Genomic DNA, 27,311 nt, shown 5'->3' with positions numbered 1-27,311 from the left:
TCCCTAAGATTTAGCCAACAGTGTGTCTTTAACCAGATTACCGCACAATAATCGGCTAAACATCACTGCAAAGAATCCAGTTGGATGTCTAGCCATAACAGTTTCATGACATCGACGGCTTCTCTGATTCTTGAATACGTTGCAGCGTCTAATCTACAGTATATACGTCGGGCCCAGACATCAGCAAAGCCAGGATCACCTTCCGTAATCCCCCCGGGTGCAGCACAATAGGGAATCATAATCTCAATTCCTTACAAAGGCATAGAGCTGGTGCTGAGCAGATGACGACTGTGTGCCCGTGTGTATGTATGTGTGTGTGTGTGTGTGTGTGTGTGTGTGTGTGTGTGTGTGTATGTGTGTGTGTGTGTGTGTGTGTAAACGCTCATACATGCATAAATGGTTTCGGGTCTCCTGGGTGTCTCTCGGTCGGTGCCCCTCCACTGAGCACATGTGGCGAGGGCTGAGGCCGAGGGGCGTTGAGGCCAGACGGAGGCAGAGACCTTTAGGGATGGATGTGAGGAATGCAGAGTCCTGAGGGCAACGGCGGGGATGGACTGGGGGGAACAGACAGGCAGCGGTATGGAAAGATAGGAACGCCCCAGTCTGCGCTGCCCCCATCTGACCCCCTTCGCACACCTCATCTGTCTGCCTCGCTCTTTCCATTTATTTGTTCTCCCTTTCTCTTAATGCTTGGGTTATGCCAGCCGAAAGGCACATGACTATAAATGGTGCATTCCTTTTTCCATCTGAACATGTGTGCCTGACGGTGTGCACCTACACGTGTCTGCACTCGTGTCCGTGTGCACATTTAAGGGATCCACGCGGTGTGTATTCTGAACCCGGGGCCAGCTGAAGCTATGACGCCGGAGCCGAAGTGGAGGATGGGAGGGCAGAGGGGGCGAGGAAGGCGGGAAGGATGGTCACACATCAGCAGTTGTGTGAAGGCCTGCCGTCCCTACTTCCTGCCAGGGATCGGTCTGAAGGGAGGCCCTCTGTAATTCAATAACAATAATCCCCAATGAGAGCCCAATAAAGCAGGCCGCTGTGGGCTGGAACTAACTGGCGGTGCGCCTCCTCCTTCACCCAAACCATCCGTCCATCACTGATTGGGGAGAGAGACTGGAATGGCAAAACGGGGAAGTGGGGGTCTGGGGAACAGGCCCAGCTGACATGCAGCCTGCAGCCAACAGCCAGGCAGACAGACAGAGACGGGGATCCTGTCTATCCCTCCCTCCCTCCTGTCGATCCCCATCCCACCTCACCCCAGTCGGCCTCCCTGCAGTGTGCAGCTGCCTCCCACAGTTCCCCGGATGACTGAGCGGCCATGACCGCTTGCTTGGCCTGCAACCGACCACACAGACGCACAAAACCACGCACGCAGACAATTGACACCCACACAGACCGGGGCATAGAGAGGCGTGTCTCAGTCGGGATCAGCGATCGATCATGTCTCGGTCAAATCAATCACCTGTCCTTTAATGCAGCGTGACGGCAGATTGACCTCTGGAATCCATGACATTATTATTTATGACTGTGATGTTCCACACATTCATGACCCTCCCCCCTGACAGCACCACACTGTCAACCTGAGGTGATGAACTCACTGCGGGAAGTGGAAAGATCACATTTAGAGCTTATTTGGGATGATTACGTGATGAGGTCACAAACTGTATGAGGGTTGAACAGTTCAGCACATCAGGGCCCATCAGGTGTTTATGTGTGTGTGTGTGTGTGTGTGTGTGTGTTCAGCCTCAGCCTGTCTCTATGTCAATGATTATAACTTCTTTATGAGATTATCTTGGTTTGGACTTGCATTAAGACGTTCTGAGCTGTTATCGTGAGTGATGATCATTGTTTGGCTGTTTCTCAACTATGACAACACATAAAATACAGTAACTGTCAAAGACTTTGTTCAGACTGCTGGCAAATCAGATTTGTGTTGGCACAGTTGCAAGTCATCCGATCGTTTGCATGTCCAGGCATCACCGACCTATCTGCATGGGTTGCTGCAGCAATGACGCTGGTGTCAATAACTATCTCGCTACCAGGCATTTCAACTGCCGAGGTTTCCACACTGAGATGCATCAGTAGAGAAACTGATTGGAATCGCAATTCACCTGCAAATATGGCTTTGATCTGGTTTGAGAAAAAGATAAAGAATTTCACAGTGTTTTTCTGCCGTCCATACTTCAACAATCTGGATACAATCTACGCCTGGCGTCCAAACGAGGCCTTGGATGGGACCGCATTGTCTCTAGTGCTTCCATCAGGCCTGGAGATGAACGACAGCAGACAACAAACAGTAACTAAGGTTTAAAAATGTACCAATTAAAGTTAATTAAAGCACGGGGGGCTTTCTCATCTGTGTGGTGCCTCTGATCTTTCTGAAACAGCTAATTTGTTGTTTCACGCCCAAAGACTGTGTGTGTGCGCGTGTGTGTGTTTTGCAATACACACTGTACAGTATAAATGGAAAACGTATTGCTTTTCAATATTTTTCAAATTTCCTTCAACTGGATTTTTAAACAAATAGGAATAATAATTACCTAGACCAAGGAGGGTATGTTTATTTGTTTGTTTGTTGTATCTGTAAGTGTGTCAAAGTCAATTCAATTCAATTGTATTGTATTTGTGTTGTGCCAAATCATAATTTACATCATCTCAAAGCACTTCACATAGAAGGTCAAGACCTTAAAAATGATAGAGAAACCCAACAGTTCCCATAATGAGCAGCACTTTGGCGACTGTGGAAATAAAAAACTCCCTCATTAACTGGAAGAAACCTCTAGAACCAGACTATAAAAATCAAGATGTAGCAGGTTTGAATATGATTTTACAAGGAAGTCTTTAAATATTTAGGTGCAGGTCGAGACAAAGAGGAGGACCAGGAATGCTTCATCACTATCTTTAACATTGAGAGATAGGACACTTGGCAGAGTTACCATTAAATCTACTGTGAGTCTGGTTCACAGCTCAGTACATTGCCTGTGTATGGAAGTTTAAAAAAGAGAAACCATGTGCGCCTCCTGGGTTCGGTTCAGTTGAGTTTATTGGACGACTTCACAGACAAGTAATGAATCAAACGTCAAACCTCCTCACAGGCTATCTGGTAGCATCAGTCCACAGCGCTGGACAGCTGTCTTTCATAAATTAAACTTTGGTATTTGCCACTGACGGGCTGTGATTTACTCTGAGCCGGTTGTCTGAGGAAATGAAGGCATCATTTTTAATCTCCAACATATTTCCAAAGTCGTGTTGTCAAACAAAAAATAACTATGGTCTCTGGGGTCAAATAAACTAATGCAGTATGTGTACTTTACATCCTTACTGTTCAGGGGTCCATGTTTGCTTGTGCAGTAAATGTACAGCCATACATCGGTATACACATATGTGTGTATTTGCATGTGCACGCATGTCTTTGTTCCTGTGTCGGCAGGGCTCTGCCTGTTGACAGATGAGAGCTGTGCTGTGAGGGGTCTCAGAGAGGCCTGACAGATCTGTGACAGCGTGTGCCTGAGGAGAGAGGCCTCCATGTTAATCCACACTCATACATGTTAACTACACTTGGAGAGTCCCATGCTGAGCTGCCTCAACACAGCCTGGTGCTGCCCCCAGACGCTCGTGAGAACCCCCCCCAAAAAAACAAGCCAACCGGAGCCAAAACAGACCTCTGCGGCAGTAAAATCTGCAAACACACGCACCCGCAATCACTTTATGTCTATAAGCAAGGCTGTCATTAACCATGCAGACTGGTCGGCTGAAACACGAGCAGACACGGAGCTAACAAAGCATTTTTTTGGGGGGGGGGGAAAAAGAAGAAGACAGCTTACTTCAGCTGTCTGAAATGAGCAGTTATTTTAATGATGGAGAAGACATGAGGTAAGACCGTGTGAAAAAAAACACAGCGTGCACGCACTTTGTTTTTGTTTTGACTTTAGAAGCTCATAAAAAGAGGCTATTCTGGCCAAGACTGATGTCGTAATACACAGCAGCTTAAGCATAGTTGCTGTGAGAGGAGAGATCTACGGGGGAGCTCTGCGATTGGTCACAGCTGGCATATTTGCACGGTGAGGACACTTCCTCTTGAGTGGGTTTTTCGTGGAGAATAGAGTCGAGCGTGAGGTCCTGGCCAAGTGGGCACCTCATCTGGCACCAAAAACAACCCTGTTCAAACACAGTCCTGTGCCAGAAGTAAAAAGGGAAGCTGAAATATCTTTATTCAACCAGTCCCTGAGCCGGGATTTAGTGTCGCTTCATTACTTTCTGAGAGTAAATATTGAGAACATGTGAGCCAACAATGATTCATTTCTCTTTATTGCACAGCGGAGTCAAAAGAACAGAACAGACTGAAATACTCCTTAAATAAAACTGACAGCGCCTGAGTGTTTCATATTCCCAGTGATCCTCGACAAAGTCGGCAGCAGAGCACACCGGACTGATGTTGACACGGATAGAAGGGAAAGGCGTGTTTACCTCGAGGAGCTGAGTGTGGGCTGTCTAATCCACTTCTTGTGGGAACCTGTAATGCCGTCTGATACCTGTTAAGAGTGCAGACACGCAGAGGCCTCTGCGCTCTGCCCGCGGTCGTGCCTCGTAATGGCTCTTCTAGGAGCGGAACAGTAACTCATTATGAGTCACAGACAGTCTTAGGTCTGGTCCGCTACGTTGATGCTATAAACACAGGATATGGTGGTTGTGGTGATGCAATACACAGGCACAAGCATGCGTCGACTCACACACAGTCAATTAGAGAGAGAGGGAGACAAAGGAGGGTCAGACTGTATGAACGAGCCGTGGGCTGTTTTTGGTCAGACAGGCAATGCTGACCAACACTGGAGCCGCTACATAACTGACTGTACAGAGCAGAGAGTGAACTGGAAGTCAGAGGGACAATCAGACTGTGCACATACAGCCATGAAAGAGAGGAAGCTTAGCTTTAGAAATGTACTGCTGCAGTTTCTATCAAGGTCTTAACACATTTTCTTTGTCTTTGAATCCCTGCTGAAAACACAAGAAAACACAGCTGGAACCAAGGTGCTGCGGTGACACACTCATCGTCGTTTCACATGCTTGTTCGTGGTTCTGTTCGTATCTGGTGTTAATGTGCATCGTGGGGGATCCTATCACAAGCAGGAAGCTGGAAGTACGTCAGTTTGCAGCTGGCAAGAGAGCGCACTTCCATATTTGTCTCCAGCGACCACTTGCGATCGGATCTCACTTCCCTGCTCTATCATTAACCGTGTACATTACATCCCTTTGCATAGAGCAAATATATTGTTGCTTGTAACAGATTGGAGTCTACCCGACATAAAAAAAAAGAGGAACTCAATACAATACAGGCCGAGCTTATTCCTTGGTGTATTCCGGGTAAAACAAATCACCCAAGATGTTTGATGGACATTTATGAAATATCGCTCTAGGCCTTTTTGAAAATTTCAATCATCTTTTAAAGTGGCTCAGGATACATTCATGTGCCCACTGCTAAAAGCATGATGCCATATCACCAACCTCCAGTGTGATCTCATCAATTTTATCCCAATGCATCTTGGGTGAGTTCACATCTGTACTTAAAGCTATCTACTTCTCTACATGAACGTTAATGTCGTGTATGAAGGGGGCCTGTGTGTGTGTGTGTGTGTGTGTGTGTGTGTGTGTGTGTGTGTGTGTGTACAGCCATTGTGTTCCCATGCCTACTAAACAAACATCTCATCATCTCATGTCAGTCAACAGCTGCCGAGATGTGAATGCAGCTACCAGAGTAAAAGAGGTCTGGCTTGTAGGTCGACTGTTGATGTTTTAATTACAATCTTTGCTTTTTCCATGTAATTTTCTCTCTCTCTCTCTCTCTCTCTCTCTCTCTCTCTCTCTCTCTCTCTCCCTAATGAAGAACGCAGAAATGTCAGGCAGCAAGAGAGGAGAGAGTAAAAACTATGTTGAGTCTGTCCCACATCAACATCTCACAACAACCCCCCCAATCAACTGAAGAAGTGGCATAATGAAGATGTGAGTTTGTGTATCAGTGCGTACAGGTATGTGTGTGTGTGAGTGTGTGTGTGTCTCTGCCTGTGTGAATGCGTATTTGTCTATTAGAGGGAATGGAAGGCAGATTTCAATCGCCTGTGCGCTGAACAATAGGGCCAATCAGTCGCCTGGATCAGGCCTGATTAACGAATGAGCTCGGTGTAGGTGAGGATGCGTCGGCGATATCTCACCGTGAGCACAATGAAGCGTAGTCATAGAAAGACTCGACGCTCTCGTCAATTGTTTGTTCAAAGACACACCGAGTGAACACTCGTTCTAAAACAGCATAAAGAGCAGTAGAACAAGAAGTCATTTCCCAAAACAAACTAAGTGTTCCGTCCTGATAGCCTTGAGAGACACGAGCAGAATAACAACTGGCTGCGTAAAAACCAGCGCTGTTCTCATTGCCCTCTGTGAAGTGAATAGAGAGAACGGCTGTGAAGAAGGCTAATGAGCTAGTTAAGGTGGCATTTCTCCTCTGGCAGGCCCCGGGCCACAGTACCGCTACAGGCCATTACCTGGACAGGGACGCAGAGAGTACAGCTTGCATCAGCACTTACTGTACTGCCTGGCATTCACACACACACACACATTTGTACTTCTATCTTGGTGAGGACATTCATTGACATAATGCATTCCCCAGCCCCTTACCCTAACTTTAACCATCCAAACTAAATGCCTAACCCTAACCTAAAACAGCCCATTGGAAAGTGAGGACCTGTCAAAATGTCCTCACTTTCCAAAAATGTCCTCACTAGGGTCTATTCTTAAACTGGTCCTCACAAAGATATAAGTACAGGAACACCCACACAGAGTAAGGGAGGAGGAGAAAGGCAGAGCGAGAACTGTAAACACACTGTAACACCACAAGCTCTCTATATAACATGCATTACATTAGAAGCCTAAGAGGATCATGTTGAGGAAAAAGGTGCACGAGCTGAGGAGACACAGCCTTTAGTCGTTTTTAATCTTCTTTCCATCGACAGAAAGTGTAATGAGGAAAGAGCTTTTCTGGCTGCTTTCCACTCAGGTGTTGACCACGGTGTGCTGGGCTTGTTAGCTGCTTGGCCAGTTAGTTTGACCTTTTCCGTAATTTATTCTCAAGTCCATCTGGAAGGATTGGATTTCCAAATTGGATCACTGTGAGTTTACTGAAGAGTGAACGAGGACAAAGTCTGAAGGTGATCAAAGTTTCCTTCGACAAACTGACAGTGGACGGTGGAGTAAAGTAACGTTTAGAGTTTGAGGAATCGAGCCAAGTCCTTTAAAGGCAGAAGAAAAACATGCACACACACACACAGTTTGCATGGTCAGTGGTTTGAATTTAACCAAGTGAGTAATTCTCTGCCTGTGAGGAGCGGTGCCCGCGGTGAATTTCAGGGATGAATAAAAGCAACTGGAGGTGAAAGGACAGTGTCAGTAAATAAACAGAATTTACTTGAGGCACATTCATCCAAACAGACAGCCGCTCATAAACCTATAACACAGAGACACCTTCCTCCTCAGGACAAGCTGAGTGCATGACTATAAATGCAATATGTGACGATAAATCTCAGCGGCTTTAAATGTGCCAACACTTCCAGTATGTCAAGTGTCATGTTCATTCCACTATGGTAATGTTTCAGTCCGAGCCAACAACTCAGACGAAGGACGGAGTCGGGCTCGTTGGTGGTCTCTTCAGTGTCTTTCAGAGCTCAGCGAATGTTAGTTCTATGCTCATATTTTCTGGAACACTAAGTTGCAGGAACCCCCCCCCCATCTGAACAGCACAGATGCCGTCACGTTAACTAAGTGTTTCCACGCACGTGCACACATTTTGCACACATTCGCACCTTAAACCCTAGCGGACAATTAATCCACCTCCTAAAAAGATGGGGACCCCCCTGCACGCCGTCCAATCCCTGGGGTTGTTGAACAAATAAACTTTCTTTGGGTTTTAAATAAAACCCTGAGCTCCTCTGGATTTAAATACACTCTGGCTCTGCTTCCCCACTGGTTTCAATACACCTCTGGGTCCAGCGTATGGAGTCCGACTGCTGCCCATATGGTCCCCGCTGGATTAGGCTAAGAAGCCCGGACACATAATGGGGAGGCCCGGGGAACCATTAAAAACCCATTAATTGTGAAGTTGGAAGCCTCTTACGGCAATGATATGCTAATATTTCTTAGCAGTGGGGACGGACAGAAGAATGAGAAACAGCCAGACCCAATAGAAAAGAAATGCACTGAGTAAAGAGGAGGGGAGAGGAAAATGTGAAAATGGTGAAAAGACAATCTACAGACTGTTCCAGGTCGCTGTAACTCCCCTAGCATTCACTTGTGTCTGCCAGACACGCACACAAACACACACACAAACACACACACACGGCACAGGGAGAGAGGGAGCAGTGGAGAATAAAGAACCGGGGAGAGCAGAGGATAGAGAAACTGCAGGCGGCAGAAGACAAAGAGGTCAGTGTTGTGGAAAACATGAAGTCTGACATTAAAGTGATGTAGTTCAACTTACTCGCCTTAGCGGCGGAGATGCATGGTTGAGAGATCTACAAGTACAGGGAGAGGAATGAAAAAAACAGAGGCAAGGACAGATGTGGAAAGAAACAGAGGAAGAAGAAGAGGAAGTCGCTGATAGTTAAACAAAGATAGATGGAAAAACCTGCCATCTGCACATCTATTCATCTCCCGTTCGAGTAAATGTATTTAGTTTTGTGGCCGTGTGGGGACCCTCTGCTTATCTCTGCATTCCTCTGCATTGCAGAGTGGACGAGATGAACATTAGAGAGACTAAGTCCCCACCAAGCAGATTAACCGGAGCCAGTCAGGGGACCGGCACACAGATTTGGGATGCATCGCCCAAGTAAGATTTAGCCTTTTCACTGGCAATTACTCATAGTGTAAATTTCAATGTGTAACCCGGGCTGCGGTTGATGCTGCCCTGGCTCTGAAAAAGGACTAATCTGAGACTCGCCACTGCACCAGAAGCTCCCAGTGTGTTTCCAGCCGAACAGAGCAGGAGCTGTGTTGTTTACATTCAACACTCGCTCCGCCAATTTCCTCCAGAGCGAAAAAAAAAAAGCAGCGGCTGCTTGTTATTCATGAAAAGCCGCTCGTATATAATGTGGATGTCATTGTTTCAATGTGTAGTATACATGTCACATTACATGACAAAGGAATCAACCCATCAGCATCAATAAACGCAGTGGCCACAATGAAGGAGGTACCACGAGCGTATAGCCTCAAAGGCCTGGCGGTCTTGAAAGCGCGGCTCTTCGGTGTAATGAGTCCATTCCCTGTGTGTCTAGGATGCTGATGAAGGGAAAGGAAACTGGACTTGTCATTTCCCCCGTCGGACCCTCGGGAACCAGGTGTCTCTCTTTACTGGAGGCATGTGGGGACTAACGTAGGTTAATGAGCTATGCGGGCCCCAGAGGAGAGGAGCATTATAGGCTATATGAGATCCCCTCTCATCCCTTCATCCCTCCATTTGTGTCAGACCCTGGGAGAGAAAGCAGGAACAAAGGAGAGTGTGGAGGAATGGAGGTAGAGGTGCAGGAGAGAGCGAGAGCGAAGGATAGAACGGCGGAACAAACAGAGGCGAAGCGAGGGGCAGGGTCTGCCAGGCTTTTAAAACAATTAAGGCCTGGATGAGATTCACTCTGAGGGTTCCACTGCCAGGCAAGGCCCGAATGTGGCAGTAAAAGAAAAAAGCTTAGCGAGAGCCAGACTAATCAGAAACATACTCTCTATGACAACAAACCAAACCACACACACACACATAGAGACACACACACAGGGAAGTCGACACTTTACATATAAGCTCGACAGGGAGGGGGAAAAAAGCCTGTAGAAACATCAAATTGTAATGAGGAACAGACTCGGTGAGTGCACAACGGATGGGAAGGAAGACACAAAGATGTAATGATGACAAAGGGAAGAGGGCTTTTAAATATAATGGCTGTGTAAGCCCAAACAGCAGATGTCCTTTCAGATAGTTTTTTAAGGTCCAGTATTTTACCATTTTCCAGCAAAACACTACTGAGGCTTTGCAAAAGCGATCAAATGAAACGTATCAGCTTTCAGGTAAACACCAGGGGAAACCGGATCCTGCACGGCTGGACAGTGGGCACGCAGAGGTCACGGCTGAGGCCAGCGAGTGCATCGATGTGACATCACAAAGTTATGGAAGTCCTGACGGCTTGTCGACAGGAACAGATTCTAAACGCTGGCTGTGTCTTATTTCCCCATGGATTGAGCGTTTTGATGCTTTCACATTATTTATGTATAGCAACCAGACCTGCTTTATAATAAATCAAATTATATTCCTACAATATGGGATACTTAAGAGCGTTTGTTGTGTAGTTGTGTTGTGCGGCTTTACTGTGTTCCTCCTTTTGTCTTGCTCTCAGATGTGGCTTAGTCTTTTTGTTTGGATGTCTGCGGCTTCATCGCTTCATGAGCTATGAACTTAGAGCAAGCAACCATCTGAGCACGCCGTTCCCATCCCCGAAACGTGCATGTGTGCTCTGCTAAGATGCTGCCAAGAGAGGAGAGGAGTGTGTTTGTTGTGGAGGTGGTTTGGAAGTAAAGGATACCAATATAGATGAGAGAGGTACAGCTGAGACAAGAAGGAAAGACAGGAGAGACATACAAGCAAGAAAGGATAAAGAAGGGAGATTAGAAGATATGGTTGAGAAGGGATGGGAAGAGAGTGCGGAGAGGAGGTGTGACCAGGTCTGCGCCCGGGAGCAGAGAGCAGAGGAGGGTTTGTGGCACTGCCGATGGCGAGGCAGCTTCACATTCCTGACTTGATCCTGTGTAAACCCTGTCTGTTACTGGAGATCTGATATGGAAATAAGAGGCCAGATGGGGGCTTTCGTTGGCCTTATAAGGGATTGTGGCTTGGCCTGGATGGATCACGGGTAAAAAGCCATGGAGAATGAGAAACACAGACGGAGAGAAGGACAAGGATCAGGAACTGGACATCTCAGAAAAACAACACGAGACAAATAGAGTAATGGATGCTGAAAAGTGGACACGTAAGAGAAGAGAAGACGAGATATAGTGAATGGATGTAAACAGAAAGAGAGAATCAAACCAAGACGCTGCATTTCTGGTGATATTCTTGTTTATCTGCTCTGATGTAGTTTCAATGATCTCCAGTCCTTGGGGGGGTGGGTGGGGTTCATCTGGGTCCGAGAACAGAAACCATTTCCGCCTCGTCACACAATAGCCAACTTAACAATAGAACCCAACTCAACCCGACTGGTACATTTCATCCTGCTGCCATTGTTTCAGACTGGATCCCGAAGGTCCACTTTAATGTAGGATTTCTTTCCCACCGCCAGAAACACTAACCTCACCCTGGAGAAAATCTGCAGATGGAGAGAAGCAAGACTCGGCAAACAAAAGCATGGATGTTTACCGTGTTAACAGCAGGCGCCGTACCGCTCACGACTGAATTCAGCAAAATCCATGTTCCGTCATCATCTGTTTTCCAACTAAAGCTCAACAACAACTGTGGGTATATCCCTCCGCTCCACTCCCTTTGTTCTGCAGTGTGTTTAGCACGAGCAGCGTTTTCCTCGTCAAGATGTTCAGACAGTGGGAGCCAACAACCTGCTGGGAAACCTGATCAGCCACGCTAATCTGATCCGCTGCATTTTGTTCAAGTGTGTCTTATCTAAAGAGGACAGCAGTCGCAGCATGGCGTAACCCAAACATCATCCTATCCCGTTTCAGACGCAGTCATCTGATCTGCCACATCTTCCCATTACAACCACCTCCACCACCCACCCCCGACCCTCAGAGCCGGCTCGCAGCACCGCATACCTGCACCCGACCGCTCCGCCAGCCACAACAAATTCGGCTTATTAGGGTGAAAAACTCATGACACAAGTGGTTCTCATTTCCTAATCAGTTGCAAGGCATAATCCCCCCCCCCCCCCCACCCCAGAGAGTGCATGTGCATGTGTGTGCATGTGATGAAATATAGTGAAATGCATACTGTCCTTTGAATGTATGATCAAGGGAGTTTTTCGCACACCTCTCTCATACAAACAAGTGAGTAAAATCTGTATGTGCACGAGAAAAAAAAAGGGAACATGTAATGAAACACAAACAAACCTTCAGCTGCAGCGGTACGAAGCTTTAGGGAAGCAACAAACAAACGATGTCGACAAGATCCCTGCCCTCTAATCACGGAGTTTAACTGATGCAAGACCAACTCGGTTTCTCCGTTTCTCCGCTAATTCATTATCACAGTCAGTTAATTTAGGTCAAACGCACACATATGTATGCGCGGCACACCCCCGCCATCCACACACCCCACTGAGGCAACAGCTGCTTCCAGCAGCACCAAACTGTGGCTGCCAAATGCACCAAAACACTTAACCATGACTGACGGTAACAGGTTATTCCCCACAGAAATGTTTAACTCCCCTTCTCAGCGAAGTAAAACAGAGGAATGTTGATGGTTTGCCGCTGTGCTGCGATTCCTTCGAATCATCACCTCTCTGCCTCAACTGCTAATCCAAACCGACACAGTGCCGCCATGTCACCGAGCGAGGGGATGTCTCACCCCTCTCTCTGGCCGTGACCCTCACGTTAAGTCAAGTTACCAGAGGCCCAGATAATGTTTTCCCAACCGCTAACCATTATGGTTTAATGAATAACAGCGGTGGCTGAGCTGACCTGTGACCAGGAGAGGCCCCCGGGCTCCTGCTCTGTTCTTTGATATCATGACCTGGTTGATGCCCTCTCCGTGGACTGGCATGATGGGTTTTCTGGTGATGGAGGTGCTGGTCCACTCTTGCTACGTTCTCACTCCCTCAGTTCTTCACTCCTCAACTTGTCTTCCTTCCTATTATAAAGAATCTGTCCATCCATCGATCCACCGACACATTCTGACATATCACATATAGGCTCTTACGTGGACTTTACTTCCCCTCTATTCTTTATCTCCATTCAAACGATATCTGGCGTCTGGCGGCTCCCACACATCTTCCTCTTCCTGTCGTTATTTCAAACTCGCCAGTCAGAGTGTGGTGTGTAATGGTGTTATATGGCCGTGACAGTGTGCTTTATGACACTGCTGCGAGGGATGAATACCGGCCCCATCTCTGTAAAGCACACAAGGAAAGTGAAATATAACTTTATGCTCATTTATATCTATCTTAAAATTCCCGAAATATCCGTCTGTCTGTCTGTCGAACGCAAATCTCAAGAACAGTTCATCTTATCGACTTCATGTGTATTGTTAAGGGCCAAGGGAAGAGCAAACAAACAGCCCATTCCAAACAGGCAGGAGTACAAACTGCACTAGTTTAAACTAAATGGTGAAAACACGAGGTTTTGTCTCGAAATGAAAAGACACCATGAAGCTCGGGTGGAGTCTCAGATTCTCTGAGCGATGCAGGGGGAACTGTCCAATCCCATTAAGACGGTGGCTCGTCTTCGCTGGACGGCCGGACTATTAAGAAGGAGTCAAAGCTGACGGCTCCATTTCACGACAGCACGAGGCCAGGACCTGACATTCAGCTGTCAAGAGGAGAAGATGCCTAATGTGTCCGCGTGTGTTAAAGGTGCAGGAGTGATCGAGCAGGTAAAGGCTGAGTGAGCTGGGATTATCAATGGCATGAAATATTATCACACGCTATTAGCGCGGTATCACTGTTCATTAAAGCTGATGGCTGGATGGAGTTACTTCACAGCCCTGCGGTCAGAGCGATAGATGGAGTGAGTGGGAGAAGAAGAAAAATATAAGGGGCCCAGAACAAATGTGGGAAGAAAATTGGGCCAAGAGGGAATTCAGAGAAAATGATGAAGGCCCTCGTTGCCTCAATCGTTCACCGACAGAGAGATTCACTGTCAAGGCTTTTCAGAGGTAAACAGGAATATGTCACAGGAGAACAGGACAAACGCTGTATTTTGTGTCACAGCAAGAAAGAACACCGCATCTTTTCCCAATCCCTAATTCTTATAGGACGGACACTCAGAATAAATGATGATGGCTGTACAATGTCGATCCACATATATCAGAGAAACGATTTGTGCAGAGCTCATGAAAGCGCCCTGTAAACACCGTGTGATCATAGAAATGCATTAAACAATGCTGTCACGCCGGCGAGCTTAACGGCGAGGGCCCTGATAACCGCTGCTGTCTTGTATGAAGTGGGAGACAGAGGAGCAGCAAAGCCGCCGCGGTATCAGACAGAAACATTAGTCGCTGTCACACTCGGTTTGCCTTTCGCACAGACAACAGTTTAGTATATCATCAAAGCCAAAACAGTTCTCATTTCTGAGATCTATTAGAGCCGCGCGACTCGAGGAGACACTCGAAATGAAAGTGCGCATTTGCAAAGTAGATGAGAGCAATGCTGTTTTGGTTGCTCGAGTAATGTAGAATGATTATGCATGCCATCAAACACATAAACAATGCATGTTTTTCATTTCGTATCAGCCTCTAATAAGGACGATCATTACGCTGCATGTAAAATAGAGGGGAATTTAATCAAGGACTTCTAACAGATTCCCTTTGTTGTGGGTCGCAGTTTGTGTGCAAGTTGACAAAGTTAGAGTTTCTCCCCTCGCTCCCTCTCTGTCCTTCCTCTGCTTTTTATCTAATTTTGGACCACTCTAATAGCCAGCAGTAATGAATTGGCTAATCGCAGTTATCTGGCCCATTCAAGTGCTTTGTAAAGCAAATCAATAAAGCCTGGCACGGAGCCAGACGTCCACTTTGAAAGACGTGGCTCACTAATCAGTTTTTTTTTTTTCTTTCTGTCCTGAAGTTGTTTACTCTTTCTCTGTCCGTCCCTCGTCTCCGCGCACTTCAACAAGGTCAGTTGGGAAAGTGAAGATTAAATTTAAAAAAAAAGAAAAAAGTAAATCTTACTTCATGCCAGCTGGAAACCGGAGAGGACAAAAGTCAAGTACAGAAAACTTGAAGTTCACTTGACGGGGAGAGAAATTGTCTCTTTAATTGGTAGAACTGTTGGAAGTCACTGGAGCTGTGAGACTTACACCTCAGGCAAGAAAAAAAATAACAAGACCTACAACCGTACCAGGCACTTTCCACAGTAGAAGATCAATAACAGCTATACGCAACAACTGATAAGGATTTCTAGGAATTTCAGATCTTCTTCCCGTGGTGCCGTCATTGGCTGCAGACCAAACAGGAATATTGAAAGACCAGGAGGCCGTACCTCCCAACACAGCTTCCCCTGGATAATGTTTTGGTCGTTTTTTTATTGCACATAAAACATGCGATTGCCAGGATACATGGGCTAGAAAGGAAAAGGACACCTCTCATTAGGGGAAACATTTGGGAATATTCACCCGCAGTCGTACTTGTTTCATTTGAATGCCTTACCAGGAAGACATGGATGTGGGCGGCCAGCAGCGTTTGATGCGGCTTCCCAATCCTAATGACACCACTGCTCCCAGCATTGGTGGAAACCACACAATCCACCGCCGCAGGCCTAGTGTGTCTCCCAGACTCTGTGTGTGAGCAACAGGGTGAAAGTGGAGCCAAGACCTGGTTCTCATTTTCACTTTAAGATCCCGAGTTCGTCCAAACATGAGAAAAATCTTCTATAACAATGTAAATAATGCTCAACTTAATTTAAATGTTAATTAATAACACAATATGCTGGAGAAAATGAATTATAGCAATTCTCTCTTTCTACAGGCAAACGTCTGGGAAAGTGCTTCAATGCAACAATGGGTTAATTAATCTCACTTATGAAGTTATGTCCAATTATGGGATGCAATCCACAGGGTAATTTGTTTCCTAAAAGAAATGGACGGCATCGCCAATCACAAATCTAATGAATAAACTGAAGTGTTGTGCTCAGACATAAAAAGTGATCTCTGTGATAAATTAATGAAGAGGTAGTGCACAACATATTTATGGACATATGTGATTCTGTCTTTGTGTCTGTGGGGATTTAGCTCCATTGGCATGGATGCATACTCCTGCATATCTTGCGGCTAAATGAAGCCTACATGTATAAAATCCATCCGGTAGTAAAATGTATGCGCTGTATGAGTATTTGTCTCTTGTTGTTAGATAATGAAAAACACTTCCTTCGAGACACTGGCAGAGAAAAGAGCAAGCAATTAGAGGCAGAGAATGGAGAGGGAGACAGATAGAAGGGGAGAAAGCAACGGAGAGCTGTTTGAATGTGATTAATGAGATCACTGCAGGGTAGGCGGTGTCATTAGAATAGACTGCGCAGAGAGGAGAAGGAGAAGAAGAGGGTGAGAGACTGAGACGCAGAAAGAGACGGGAAGAGAGAGAGAGAGAGGGAGAGAGAGAGGGACTGAGAGGGAAGAAGAAAAGAGGAGGGGAATGAGAGGGGACAGCCGGGTGACTGACCAGGCAACATTTAACTCACTGCTATGAAAAGAAAGAGGGAACGAGAGAGGGAACGAGAGAGAGAGAGAGAGAGAGAGTAAATCAGCGAGACTAAGAGGGAAAAAGCAGATATAAGGCTCGGATGAATGGAGCAGCAGGGGCTCTCAGTCTTCCGCTGGCCTTTTAACAGTGAAGTGTTTAGAGAAGCCTGGACCAGGTCTGGCGGAATGAGAGCCTTGTACTCTGAAGACAGCCATGAAAGACACAGCCTGCTGCCGCTGCCGCTGCCGAGGCCCGGGGCTGCTGCCGGCCGCCTCTTTATCTGGCTCAGGTTTAAGAACTGAGCAAGAGCGAGGTCAAGTGGAGGCCAGGTTGATAAAGGTCGCAGACGTCCTACCGGTCCGCACCTCAATGAACACACTAGTCACGTGGTCTAAGTTATAAAGCGTCTGTGGAAACGACTTTCACACACAAATACCGATTACAAACACAAAAACCTGTTACCTCAAAAGTCCTAACTCAGTAGAGCCGGAGGTTCCAGGTGGAATTTTCAGGCTCTGAAGTTCCACATGAAGTTACGTTGCATTCAGACCACCTGCTGATCAGCGGGTATCCCCCATAAACTACACAGCAGATGTTCATTGAGCACTTCACAGTCCCGCAGGATAATATTTATTATCCCCGCTGTGGAAGACATCTCCAAATAAAATGCACCTTTATTTGCACTTGTCCAAGCGGTTCTGCTTTTTCCTGCGCGGACATTTGATCCATCCTCTTTGGCAAAGCGCTGCCGGTTGTGTTGGGAGAGTAAACTGCTCATTTACTAGCAAAAATAATTTCTGCAGGCTACGCTATCGGCCCCCAGCTGCTGGCGGATGCGTCGCTTAGTTTAACATGATTACAAAGACTGCAGGGAGAGTCCCGAGTGCGGCTGTGACAGACACGTGTTGGCAGCCGTCACTTCAGCTGCCTATGTCTTCACGCTACTTGTCATGATGTCATTTCGCTGTAGTTTAAAGTGTCAGTGGTCTGTGTGTCCGGTAGGAGGGTTTTAATTTCTTTTGGAAACACGACAGACAAAACACAGCAGATGATCAGAGTTTAACAACAGGATGTTATCATTAGTTCTGTGTGGGATTAATTGGACCACGGCCTCCAGTCGGGAAACAAGGTTGTGAGGAGGTTATTAGGATTCAGAGAGAAAGAAATAATTTGTGACGGCGATAATTGGAGAGAAATTCTACCTGGTGGTGCCTGCGACAGAGCGTTTCACATGTAATTGTTGTTAATGCGAGTCATACAGTGGAGATATTTAATAAAGCCATTAAAATAATTTGTTGTTTGTGGGTTATTTATTTGTAATCCCTTGTGGAAGCTTTGTTGACCAACTATAAAACAAGTTTATGAAGTGAGCAGTGTCTCACATATCAAGGTCAGTGAGTGTGTGTCTGTGTGGGTTTTGGGGGGTGCAGGTGACACTGTCATTTGTACCCCGTGGGGAACAGGTTTGGTTTCCACTCAGTTGTTGCCAAGGGCCTCAGCTGTTGCTAAGGACATCATCCTCAATGCCAGTTAGGACCTCTTCCCCTGTCTCGCTCTGTGGTGGTCTGTCTGCCCATCTGTCTACGGTTCTGTCCCTCCATGTCTGTCCTCCCCCAGCTGTCCTCTTCTCTCCTCCTCCTTCCTCTCCATCACCAGGTGGAAAACCCAGGTGTGCCACAGCAAACACAGAGACCAAAAGGTCGGAGAAGAGGGGACAACCAATCTGCTCGGCCGATCCCTCGCTTCCACATGAATGTCCAAACTGGGCAAAGCCCGACCACACCAAAGCAGAACCTGGACAAGCCGAGCAGGTGAGCAGCCTCTGGGCTCGGATCACGTTCCCTCTAAGGGCGACGAATGGGAGGACCAACTCCCTGAGGCTCATTACGGGGTGAGCGCAGCACAGTGTGAGGGGCGAGAGAGGGGATCAGGGGGGGGGGGGGGGTTGACCACTTGTCCACCGGGGCCCTGCAGGAGCAGCTGCCTACATTTACAAGCCTTTCAAGTCCCCGACACTTTGCGCCCCACGATCAGCTGCGGCCCTCAGCAACACTCCAGCACTGTCGGCACAACACGCATCCACGCTGCCATTCAGGCCCGTTCGGGGGCCACATGTCACAGCCGTGGCCCCTTTCGCTTACAATAACCAGTTCAACAGTTTGTCCAGTTAAACACCTGAACCACCCTTTCAAGTTGTCCCCATCAGCTGCCAGGGGCATCATCCAAACCATTTCCTGATTATTTATCAGGGCATGATGGGAAGATTCAATTAGGCTGAATGCAGCACATCATCGTTAAAGGCTTGAAGGATAAAGAGCCGGAAGACATTTTCTTTCATGAATGGTTTACTGCAGATACAACCCACCACTAATCAACCGCCTTGCTTCAGTTCAACACAACCATCCACCACCATCATGTGTGGTGGTTGAATAGGGAAATCTCTGCAGTGCAGATTAGAGGAACAGGAAATAATGGCCTAAAACTACTGGAAGAACCGTTTTTTGCCTCTTTTTGTTGGTTTGTTTGTCAGCACCCAAAAACTATAGCACGGATATCCACGGAATTTGGTGGAAGGATGGGACAAGAGCCAAGAATAAACAAATTACATTTTGGATTTCTTATCACTAACTTTGACATTTTAAGGGTGTTTCACAGATTCCCCAGGGAATAAGGCATCAATCTTGATGAAAATTAAATCAGTCATATTTCGAGGAACGATAATTATGGTGCGACTGGAATTAAGGTGAATATGTAGGTATGTGCCATCCTTGAAATAAAATTGATACATATATTTTTTTATGTCATAGCTTAATTACTTAATTACATAGTTTAATAAATAAGCCTCGGTGTGAGTAACCGTCGTTGAATGCAGCGTAAATATCTGGGGATGCATCTCTTTGGTCTTCGGTTCGATAGCACTTAACCCCTGCTGGTGCGTGTGAGAGCGCTGGGATAGAGGATCTTCATTCTCGCTGACTCTGATTAACAAGGGAATCCAGAGCGAGTCTCGGCTCAGCTTCCTTTAACCTCCTCATTCATCTGCTGCTGGGACGGGTCTTTCAACATCCAATTTTACATGTGCGGCCGTGCCCTTCATCTCTATCTATATCAAAGGCAGTGCCGCCCCCCCCCCCACCCAACCCACTGCTCTTCTCCTCCTCATTGCCACAGTTGCTCCCCCCCCCCCCCCCCAATCCCAGTCCCCATGTGGGATATGTCTGCTCTTAAGTACACTCTGAACAACGCGCAGCCAATTCCAATTTAGATGATGTAATTCTTTGGTAATGTGTATTCAGAATAAATCGCCTATTTCAATCATTTGACCCACAGAGCTGTGCTGCAGTCGTTTGGTCCGAAGATACATACGAGAGATAATGTGGATGACGGAGCCTGGTGAGAATCTGTGTAAATCTAGAATTTCATTTAACTCGTGCGCTGGAATACAAGCTCACTGGAAAATATTCTGACGTAAGCTGAGAGCAGACTGCAGGTCTAGTTTTTGGTCCTGATTGGAACTGGTTTTGCTGAAGCTAGAAAAAGTACACGGACCTGGAATATTGATCGGCCTCAGAGCAGCTTTCTGCTGAGGTGAACATCTACTGCCCTCCACAATCAATCACTGCCTCCAGGGGTGCCACCCAGAAGTCCACAACCCATTTCTGAAAGCCGCCTGACACTCATGCTACACATTTAACACGTAACTGCTGTATGGTGGTACCAGGCTTCACTCCAGGTTGGGAATGAGAATACTGCACCTTCACACACGTGTCCTACATCGCACAGTAAAACGTAATCCCTTCACACCCTGCTCACGTGATCACGCCATGTGAGGAACACTGTACGTGACTCACACCTGCAATGTTATTGTTTCCTGCAGTCTATTACTCTGTATATGCATTCTCCTCACCTTAGCGTCTGCTGATTCCCCCATCCTCTTAACCCCGCTCTCACAATCAATCCCCTGCAAAACCCCGCCACTGGCAGCGGCATCCGCCAGCGCCATCCCTCCTGCTTCACTGTGCTCCAGCAAAGCCGAGGAAACAGCAGCATATACAGGGGCCGGTCTGCAGGGAGAGCAAGAGGGAGGCGGAGGGGAGGAGGAGCGGGATTGAATGGGGAAGCGGGAGATGGGGGGGGAAAGGGAGGGGGGAATTCTTTGGGAAGGGAGCCAATCCAATTACAGGCAGCGGTGCAGCCCTGGTTTCTTTGGCGGCACTAAATTCACATTTCAACAGTCTCTTCCTCCCTCCTCCAGCACCTTCTCCTTCTATCTCTGCCTCTTCTTGATACTCTTTTGGTATTTATTTATTTTTTTCCTCATCATGGCTCGCACCTCTGAACCGTGCATTTTCACACAACACACCCCTCCCTCTCTCTCTCTCCATCTGTCCGTCTCTCTTGGTTGCATAAAAAAAAAAAAAGGTGAAGGTATGGAACTGTATTACCAGCAAAGCATCAAATCGTGTCACCCTATAGCTGTGTCACGCTCCGATCTGAAGGAGGCCTGCAGCACCCTCCTTCCCCATCTACTTGTCTCAGACAACACTGAAGGAGCTTATCAGCTTCCTGCAGAGGAGCTGCAGACAGGGGCCGATCCCTCTGCCCTCCCCGTGACACCTGAGGGAGAGAGTGGAAGGCACCCTTCGCATATTCCAGTTGCACTGAAACACACACACATTTTAATATATCCAACTTTAACGACTATTTAACTCACCCTAACCTGCACCCTTACCTCAACCTAAACTTAAAACATGGCTTTAACTTCAATGATTTATGTTTATGGGGATTTTATAGGGAAGTCCCTGCAGGTAATACCTAGTCCACACTTACACCCCCACCTTAACATTGGCAGTGTTGATATGCAGCATTATTGATTTTCCATCACCTGTTTAAAAAAAACATTGCTCTCCCTCCTTCCACACTGTTGCATGATAAATGTGGTCATTGTCTCTTTCATGCATATTTGAGGAACTGTCCATGCTGGTCGAATCAATCGTTTGCATGCAAATCCCAACATGTCCTTGTCCAACGTCGTACTTTAATGCAAATTTTTTTTTTTTGTGCTGGCAGCGCCTGGTCTCGTCACGCGATTTCAAACAAATCAGGTTCAAATAGAATCCAGCAAACTCGCAGCGATGTTACACTAAAACAGGAGCAGACACCAGAAGCACAGATGAACTTGCAGTACAAATAGTCTGCAGTTCCAGTTCTGTGCCGCTCGTTGAGAGAGATAATCAATGTTTCATTACTCATTCATTATAGTGTTGAGAGACGGTTTTCATGTCATCTTTTGCGAAAGTAAATTTCCTGCATCTCCTCATCTACGCTACAGCGAATTGGATGAAGGGAGAAACTCCATACTTGTGAATATTGTAAAATAACAATATTCTCTCGGGCTGAATGCTCTTCTACGTGTTCTGTCCTGGCCCCTGAATCAGGGTTCTTATTCTCTCTGTGCCCTTCTCATCTCCTGGTTAATTCCAGCCCATGTTAGCGTTACTGTGGTTACAGTCATGCCCCTGTGAAGAGTACACAGCAGCCCACAAGGCTACTTTGCATGGCTTCTCAAATAGGGATAGGAAAGAGAGATAGAGGACTGGGGGGAAGGCAGGTGGCAGCTACAGACAAGAGTGTGGAGAGAGGATAAAAATAATACACAGGCAACAGCAGCACAGTGGGGAAAACACATTTTTCTGTCTCATCTAATGTAACCAAAGTAGAAAAGGGTGGTAAATTATTAAATAGCCCAAACAGGGGATTACATCGAATGAATATTCTCTCCACCGCAGTCAGATTGGTGTATTGATTTAATTATGAATAGATGGCGACCAAAATAACTCCGGCCAGCACCATTTGTGTTGCATTGCCAGTAAATTAAATCACAAAGGAACTTGCCAAACCAGGTATCAAAATGGTTTTAGCAGCCCTCCTCTCCCCTCTCGGTGTCGTTCTCTGAGCTGCATGCAGCTGTTAGGAGGAGTGGGGGGGGGGGGGGGGGGGGCAGACTGTATGAGCCAGTTATGGCCCTGTGACACACTCCTGCTGTCACTCCAAACAGCAGCCCCATGGGAGGAGGAGCCAAGCGAATACTGACAAATCCTTCAACCAGCTGTCTGAATGTCGTCCACAGAGCCTCGTCAGTATGCAGCACAAACAATGCCCTCACGCAAACACGCGTTATCTGCATCGAAACACACACGCTAACATTTCAACATTCGACGTACAGTCCAAGCAGCAGCTGTCCGGAGAGACGTTTCAAATTAATCAGTAAAACACAGATATTTCTGACATTTTCCCGCAAAGCACTCACTTTCCTCACCATTCAGTCGAAATCTCACCTGATGCCTTGTTTCAGGGTGAAATCTGTGATTATTAACCGGACAGCAGCAGGCGTCTGTGTTCTCTAACCAACACTGGGAGGTTTAGTGCATGGACCTGCTCTCTCTTTCGCCCCGCAGTGTGCCACAGGCAGAAAGGTGCCTATTAAAATTAATGGGCCAGTGCAGGTTATTCAACACTGCAACACTGGAGCTCACATAACAAGGAGCTGGTAATAACCACTACAGTGAGCTGGCCATCGCCATTACCCCTTTCCGACGCTTTGACAGCCGGCATTAAATATTAAGGAGATAAGTTTCCCTGTGACCATGATCCATCTGCACGGAAATAGGACCACTTCACAGTGTCTGTGCCCCACGGACCACTGGACAGGCCTGAGTCCTCATGTATCCCAGTGATGGAGTGAGCACATATCTCCTGCTACAGGCCCAAGAAGAGGAGAGGAGCTGGCACTCACCTTCTTTAGCCGTCCACTCTTGGTGCCCACAAAGGCCACACAGTAGCCATTGTAGACGTAGGAGGTGACAGAAGTCATGCGGTCGCGGGTGTCGGTGTAGAGAGTGTGACCGGTGACCAGCTGGGAACCTCCCAGTGGTTGGTTGATGTCCAGGCCACAGAAAGAGTCGTCAATGGGCACCGGCTGGAGGAACACAGGAGGCACAAAGGTTAGAGAGCCATGTGTGAGCAAACGACAAGACAATTAATAAAAGTGAGACACAAAAAAAGAAAAAAGGTGATAGGGAATATGTGTCACATCAAACGAACCCCTGTAATGAAATGTAGTACAGGAAGAGGGAGGGATTAAAAGACCTTAGAGAGCCAGACTTACAAAATAAGACATTAGGAGAGTGGAGGGGCTGAGGAGCAGAGAACTATGAAAGACTCAGTAAGGAGGAAAGACGAAGTTGACAGACTGAGAGCAAATGGTCAAAGTTGTGTCTGAGACGGAAATGAGAGGGTGAGAGAGGTGAGTGTGAGGAGGGAGGTCGGAACCAGGCGGAGGTGCAGCAGTGAGTCTCCCAGACAGACAAACGTTTGCCTTTCTGTTCCACTTGGCAGACATGTTTCAGCTCCGCCTGACTGAGCTCCACCTTGCTCTCACCGTGGCTCATTACCCCGGCCTATCATCACATCTCTGAAAAACGCACCCTGCATGATAACTACGCGCGCTGGCAATCACCGCGCATTATAACCATGCTACCCTGAAATATGCATGTATGCATAAGTGTCTGCGATGAACTGTATTTACACATTCGGGAGGAAATAACCCGCCGGGGTAAAGTCTTGTGACGTTTGACTTCTGAGGAACATTTAGGCGTCGTTATTTTTTGCTTTGAGCGAAGATGAAGATGAGATTATGAGACAAGAGACGACGGGGAAGGCGGAGGAGGTGAATAAGGGGCAAGACAGTGGAGTTTCTGGTGTCGAATCAGGTCAGCGGAGACAGTCTGGCCTCAAAATGCCACGTGGAGTAAAGTGAGATGGTCCGACAAGCCTGCCATGTAAACATCCCATAGTCTCTTCCTCACAAACTCTGGGCTTCTGGGATGGCTTCTTCACCCTATATATACTGTATATATTTCCCCTTTCTCCAACCCCATCTCATTAATACTCTTTCTGTCAGTATGTCTATCTCCTGTCTGTCTCGTCTCTTTGTCCCTGTCAGAACGGTGTGAGCGGACCACGTTGAGTGACATCTCCCACTATGGGGGGGGGGGGGGGGGGTCAGCTCAGCTACGCGCTGTGCACTACGGCTGCAGAGCCGCTCACTTCTATGCACAATTCCATGAGCAGAGCAGAAGCGATAATGCTGACAGGGAATAATCGCCTCCGCTCGTACAGTCACGCCTCCCACTTTATGGCATTTCCTTTTATTTCCCTTGGCCCAAAATAGCACAGAGCTATTGTGCTATACTCCACTGCAGAAAAAAAAAAAAATCTGTTGAGCTTAAATTATCCTTTACTCTTCTGGTTATAAAATTAAATGTGCTGTACATAACTGGTTAATGCTTGTTTTAAACATGTGCTGACTACACATGCTCACGCAGAGAATGGACAGGAAGGCAAGCAGCTATCTCCAGAGGCAGCCGTCCGTGCGCGCTCCAGACTTTGGCTTATCAATATCTACTCCCTCACATGCATGCAGCTACTCCACATATGGTCTGTTGGGCTCCAGACCATGTGGTTCTGATTACATCTAGACTGTTTAGATGATGTACACTTAGCAGACTTGGCAGCCGACCCGAATCCCCCCTGGACTCCGTGCGGTTGCGTTCGCTTGTTCACCTTCTTGCAGATGTTTTTCTGTTGTTTTTCTCCTCACAAATCTCCAGAGTAGTGCAGAAATGTGGGTTTTACCACAGTCTCTCACACAGATGACATTGATTACTTTTAGCAGGGCTCTGGAGAGACTTAAAAAAAAGGAGACTGTTACTCTGCGTGATTAGTTCTTATTGAGCAACTCACAATACAGCATAATATTTAATCAATAGGGAGCAAACAGTTGTAACCGTGGCCGGCTTCAACAGTAAACTGCATAATCGTGTTTAACAAGGACATCAAGTGCTTTACTTTGTGTGGAATTAGAATGACTGATGAATTGGATGTGACAGGATACCTTCGCTCCCAGGGTATATCGGTGTGTTATCAGCAGCGGCTCCCCCTTGCTCTCACAAGTCGTTAATTAGCTGTTGGGGCATTAGCAAGAAGCAAGAAAGGACGATAGCATTTTCGCAGACACACAAACAGCCTGATACTGAGAGGATTCTATCACGGCTCTGCTCCGTGGAAGTGACGACGGAGAATCTCCAGATGGCAGAAGGCTGGACGGCTGGGCGATAAATCTTTGACTGGCTGCTGCGTCCGAATCCCCTGGCTCAGTCCATCAGTTCCATTCCCGGGCCTCAGCCTTGGCCTGTGAGTGAGCGTGCACACAGTGAAATGTCTGCAAGACGGGAATGGGAGCTGGGGGTATAATTAAGGTTCTCAGGCTTTGAGCTCGCTGGCTACCTGCTGTTAGCGAAGGACCGGCGGACGGGCGCTCGGTCTGCAATTTGTAATTTACTCCGAAACCGAGCGAGGTAGAGTCAACGGTTAACAAAAAAGAAAAAAACCAACATTCTCCCGGGTCGGTCTAACCTTGATTCCCCTCATATTCCGATGAAACTCAGACATGGGTGCTCTAAAAATACCTCACACTGAGTTGCAGGGACATATTTATTTAAGAAAGACAAGATGTGGAACATATGTGCACTTTAGAGCAGCCGCACGGCTTGAGCAGGGGATTACGGCAAGCAGACAATGTTAGCATGGTTGACATCTTCAGTTGTTAAATGTAATTTGTATAGGCTTTAAGAGTTCCTCATCCATTGACATCTATCTGCATAATCCATATTATACTATGGATTTACCGGCTGTTCATTGAGCACAAGGACACGGTCTTAAGGACTGTATTTTACATCTTCTTATCTACGTGGCTACACACACAAAGCGTGCGTATATGGCTGTGGTGTGTAATGCCGAAAGAAGAGCTGGATGTTATTGGCAGTGCGTTTCTAAAGAATGCAGTGGGAGGTGCAGTTTCGCAGGAATTGACTGGAAACCTTCTGAGCATTCGGAGATGATTGGGGATTCTTCTGGGAAACCGGAGACAGGTTTCTAATTTGAGCTCCCACAGTTACAGTGTCCCCACCTCGGCACTGTCATCGCTACACGCCACCGTTTCTCCTCCTGCCGCCTCCTCTGCGTCTTCACGGCCTCTTCTCGGCGGAGCTAATAAAACCCAACAGCGCTGGTTTGGGATAATTTCTCCCTTCAATCCCGACAATCACCTTTGACATTGTGCTAATGGGGACTTTACTGATTTTAATAAGAGCGGCCAATTAAATGACTATTAAATGACTCTGGGGGGGGATTATCGACAAAGGAAGCTGATCAGAGGCTGTCAACGCGGTGAGAAGAGGGATACCATTAAACACTTACTAAATAATACTGAAATGAAAACCTAGGTCGCAGCTCCGGCACACAAATACACACACTCAGCAATCACAAGCCTTTCCTGCACACATGCAGACACACAGACACACAACACACCCATTCTAAATGACTTGGTCATACGTTTAGCTAGTCATTAATTCTTAATGGGCTTTTTTTCCCACTTCCTGATGGCAATTACTGAATGAAACCACAGAGGACGACAGCCTCCTGGGAATAAAGGGAAATCAAGAAACTTAATTCCACATGACAACATGTAACAGATACATGGCCTTGTATTATAGGATAATTGGCGATATAGAAGGAAGAGAGTGTCGTGTGATCTAAGCGTCAGAAGCAGAGTAAGTTGAACTGCTTTGCCTTGTTCTAGAAGGAGTGTGTGTTTATTTATTCTGAGCTCAAGCAGAATAAGATCACTTTGATGATAAAAAACAAAGAAACGAAAAAAAAGAATCCCTTCCTCATTTCTGAACATGTACTTTTCTGACCTTACAACACACACTTTGAGATGTGATAGCAATGCGCGGCATTCAAAAGCATTTCCTGATTGCTGCTGAGTTTA

The 27,311-nt window shown here is 46.9% G+C and overlaps 1 protein-coding gene across 2 annotated transcripts in view; it reads right to left on the bottom strand.

Annotated features, from left to right (window-relative positions):
* The window catches only part of plxna2 (plexin A2), a 163,972-nt gene that overhangs the window by 112,419 nt on the left and 24,242 nt on the right, over window positions 1-27,311 (bottom strand). For both annotated transcript variants that reach the window (XM_034589888.1, XM_034589887.1), the window contains exon 3: window positions 23,214-23,396. In XM_034589888.1, coding sequence (XP_034445779.1) covers window positions 23,214-23,396 — 183 coding nt within the window. The remainder of the gene's footprint in view (window positions 1-23,213; window positions 23,397-27,311) is intronic.

This window comes from Hippoglossus hippoglossus, chromosome 7 (assembly GCF_009819705.1).
Source record: "Hippoglossus hippoglossus isolate fHipHip1 chromosome 7, fHipHip1.pri, whole genome shotgun sequence".
Lineage (NCBI taxonomy): Eukaryota > Metazoa > Chordata > Actinopteri > Pleuronectiformes > Pleuronectidae > Hippoglossus > Hippoglossus hippoglossus.
The sequence above is the reverse complement of the archived record's forward strand: the minus strand, read 5'-3'. Positions and strand labels throughout refer to the sequence as shown.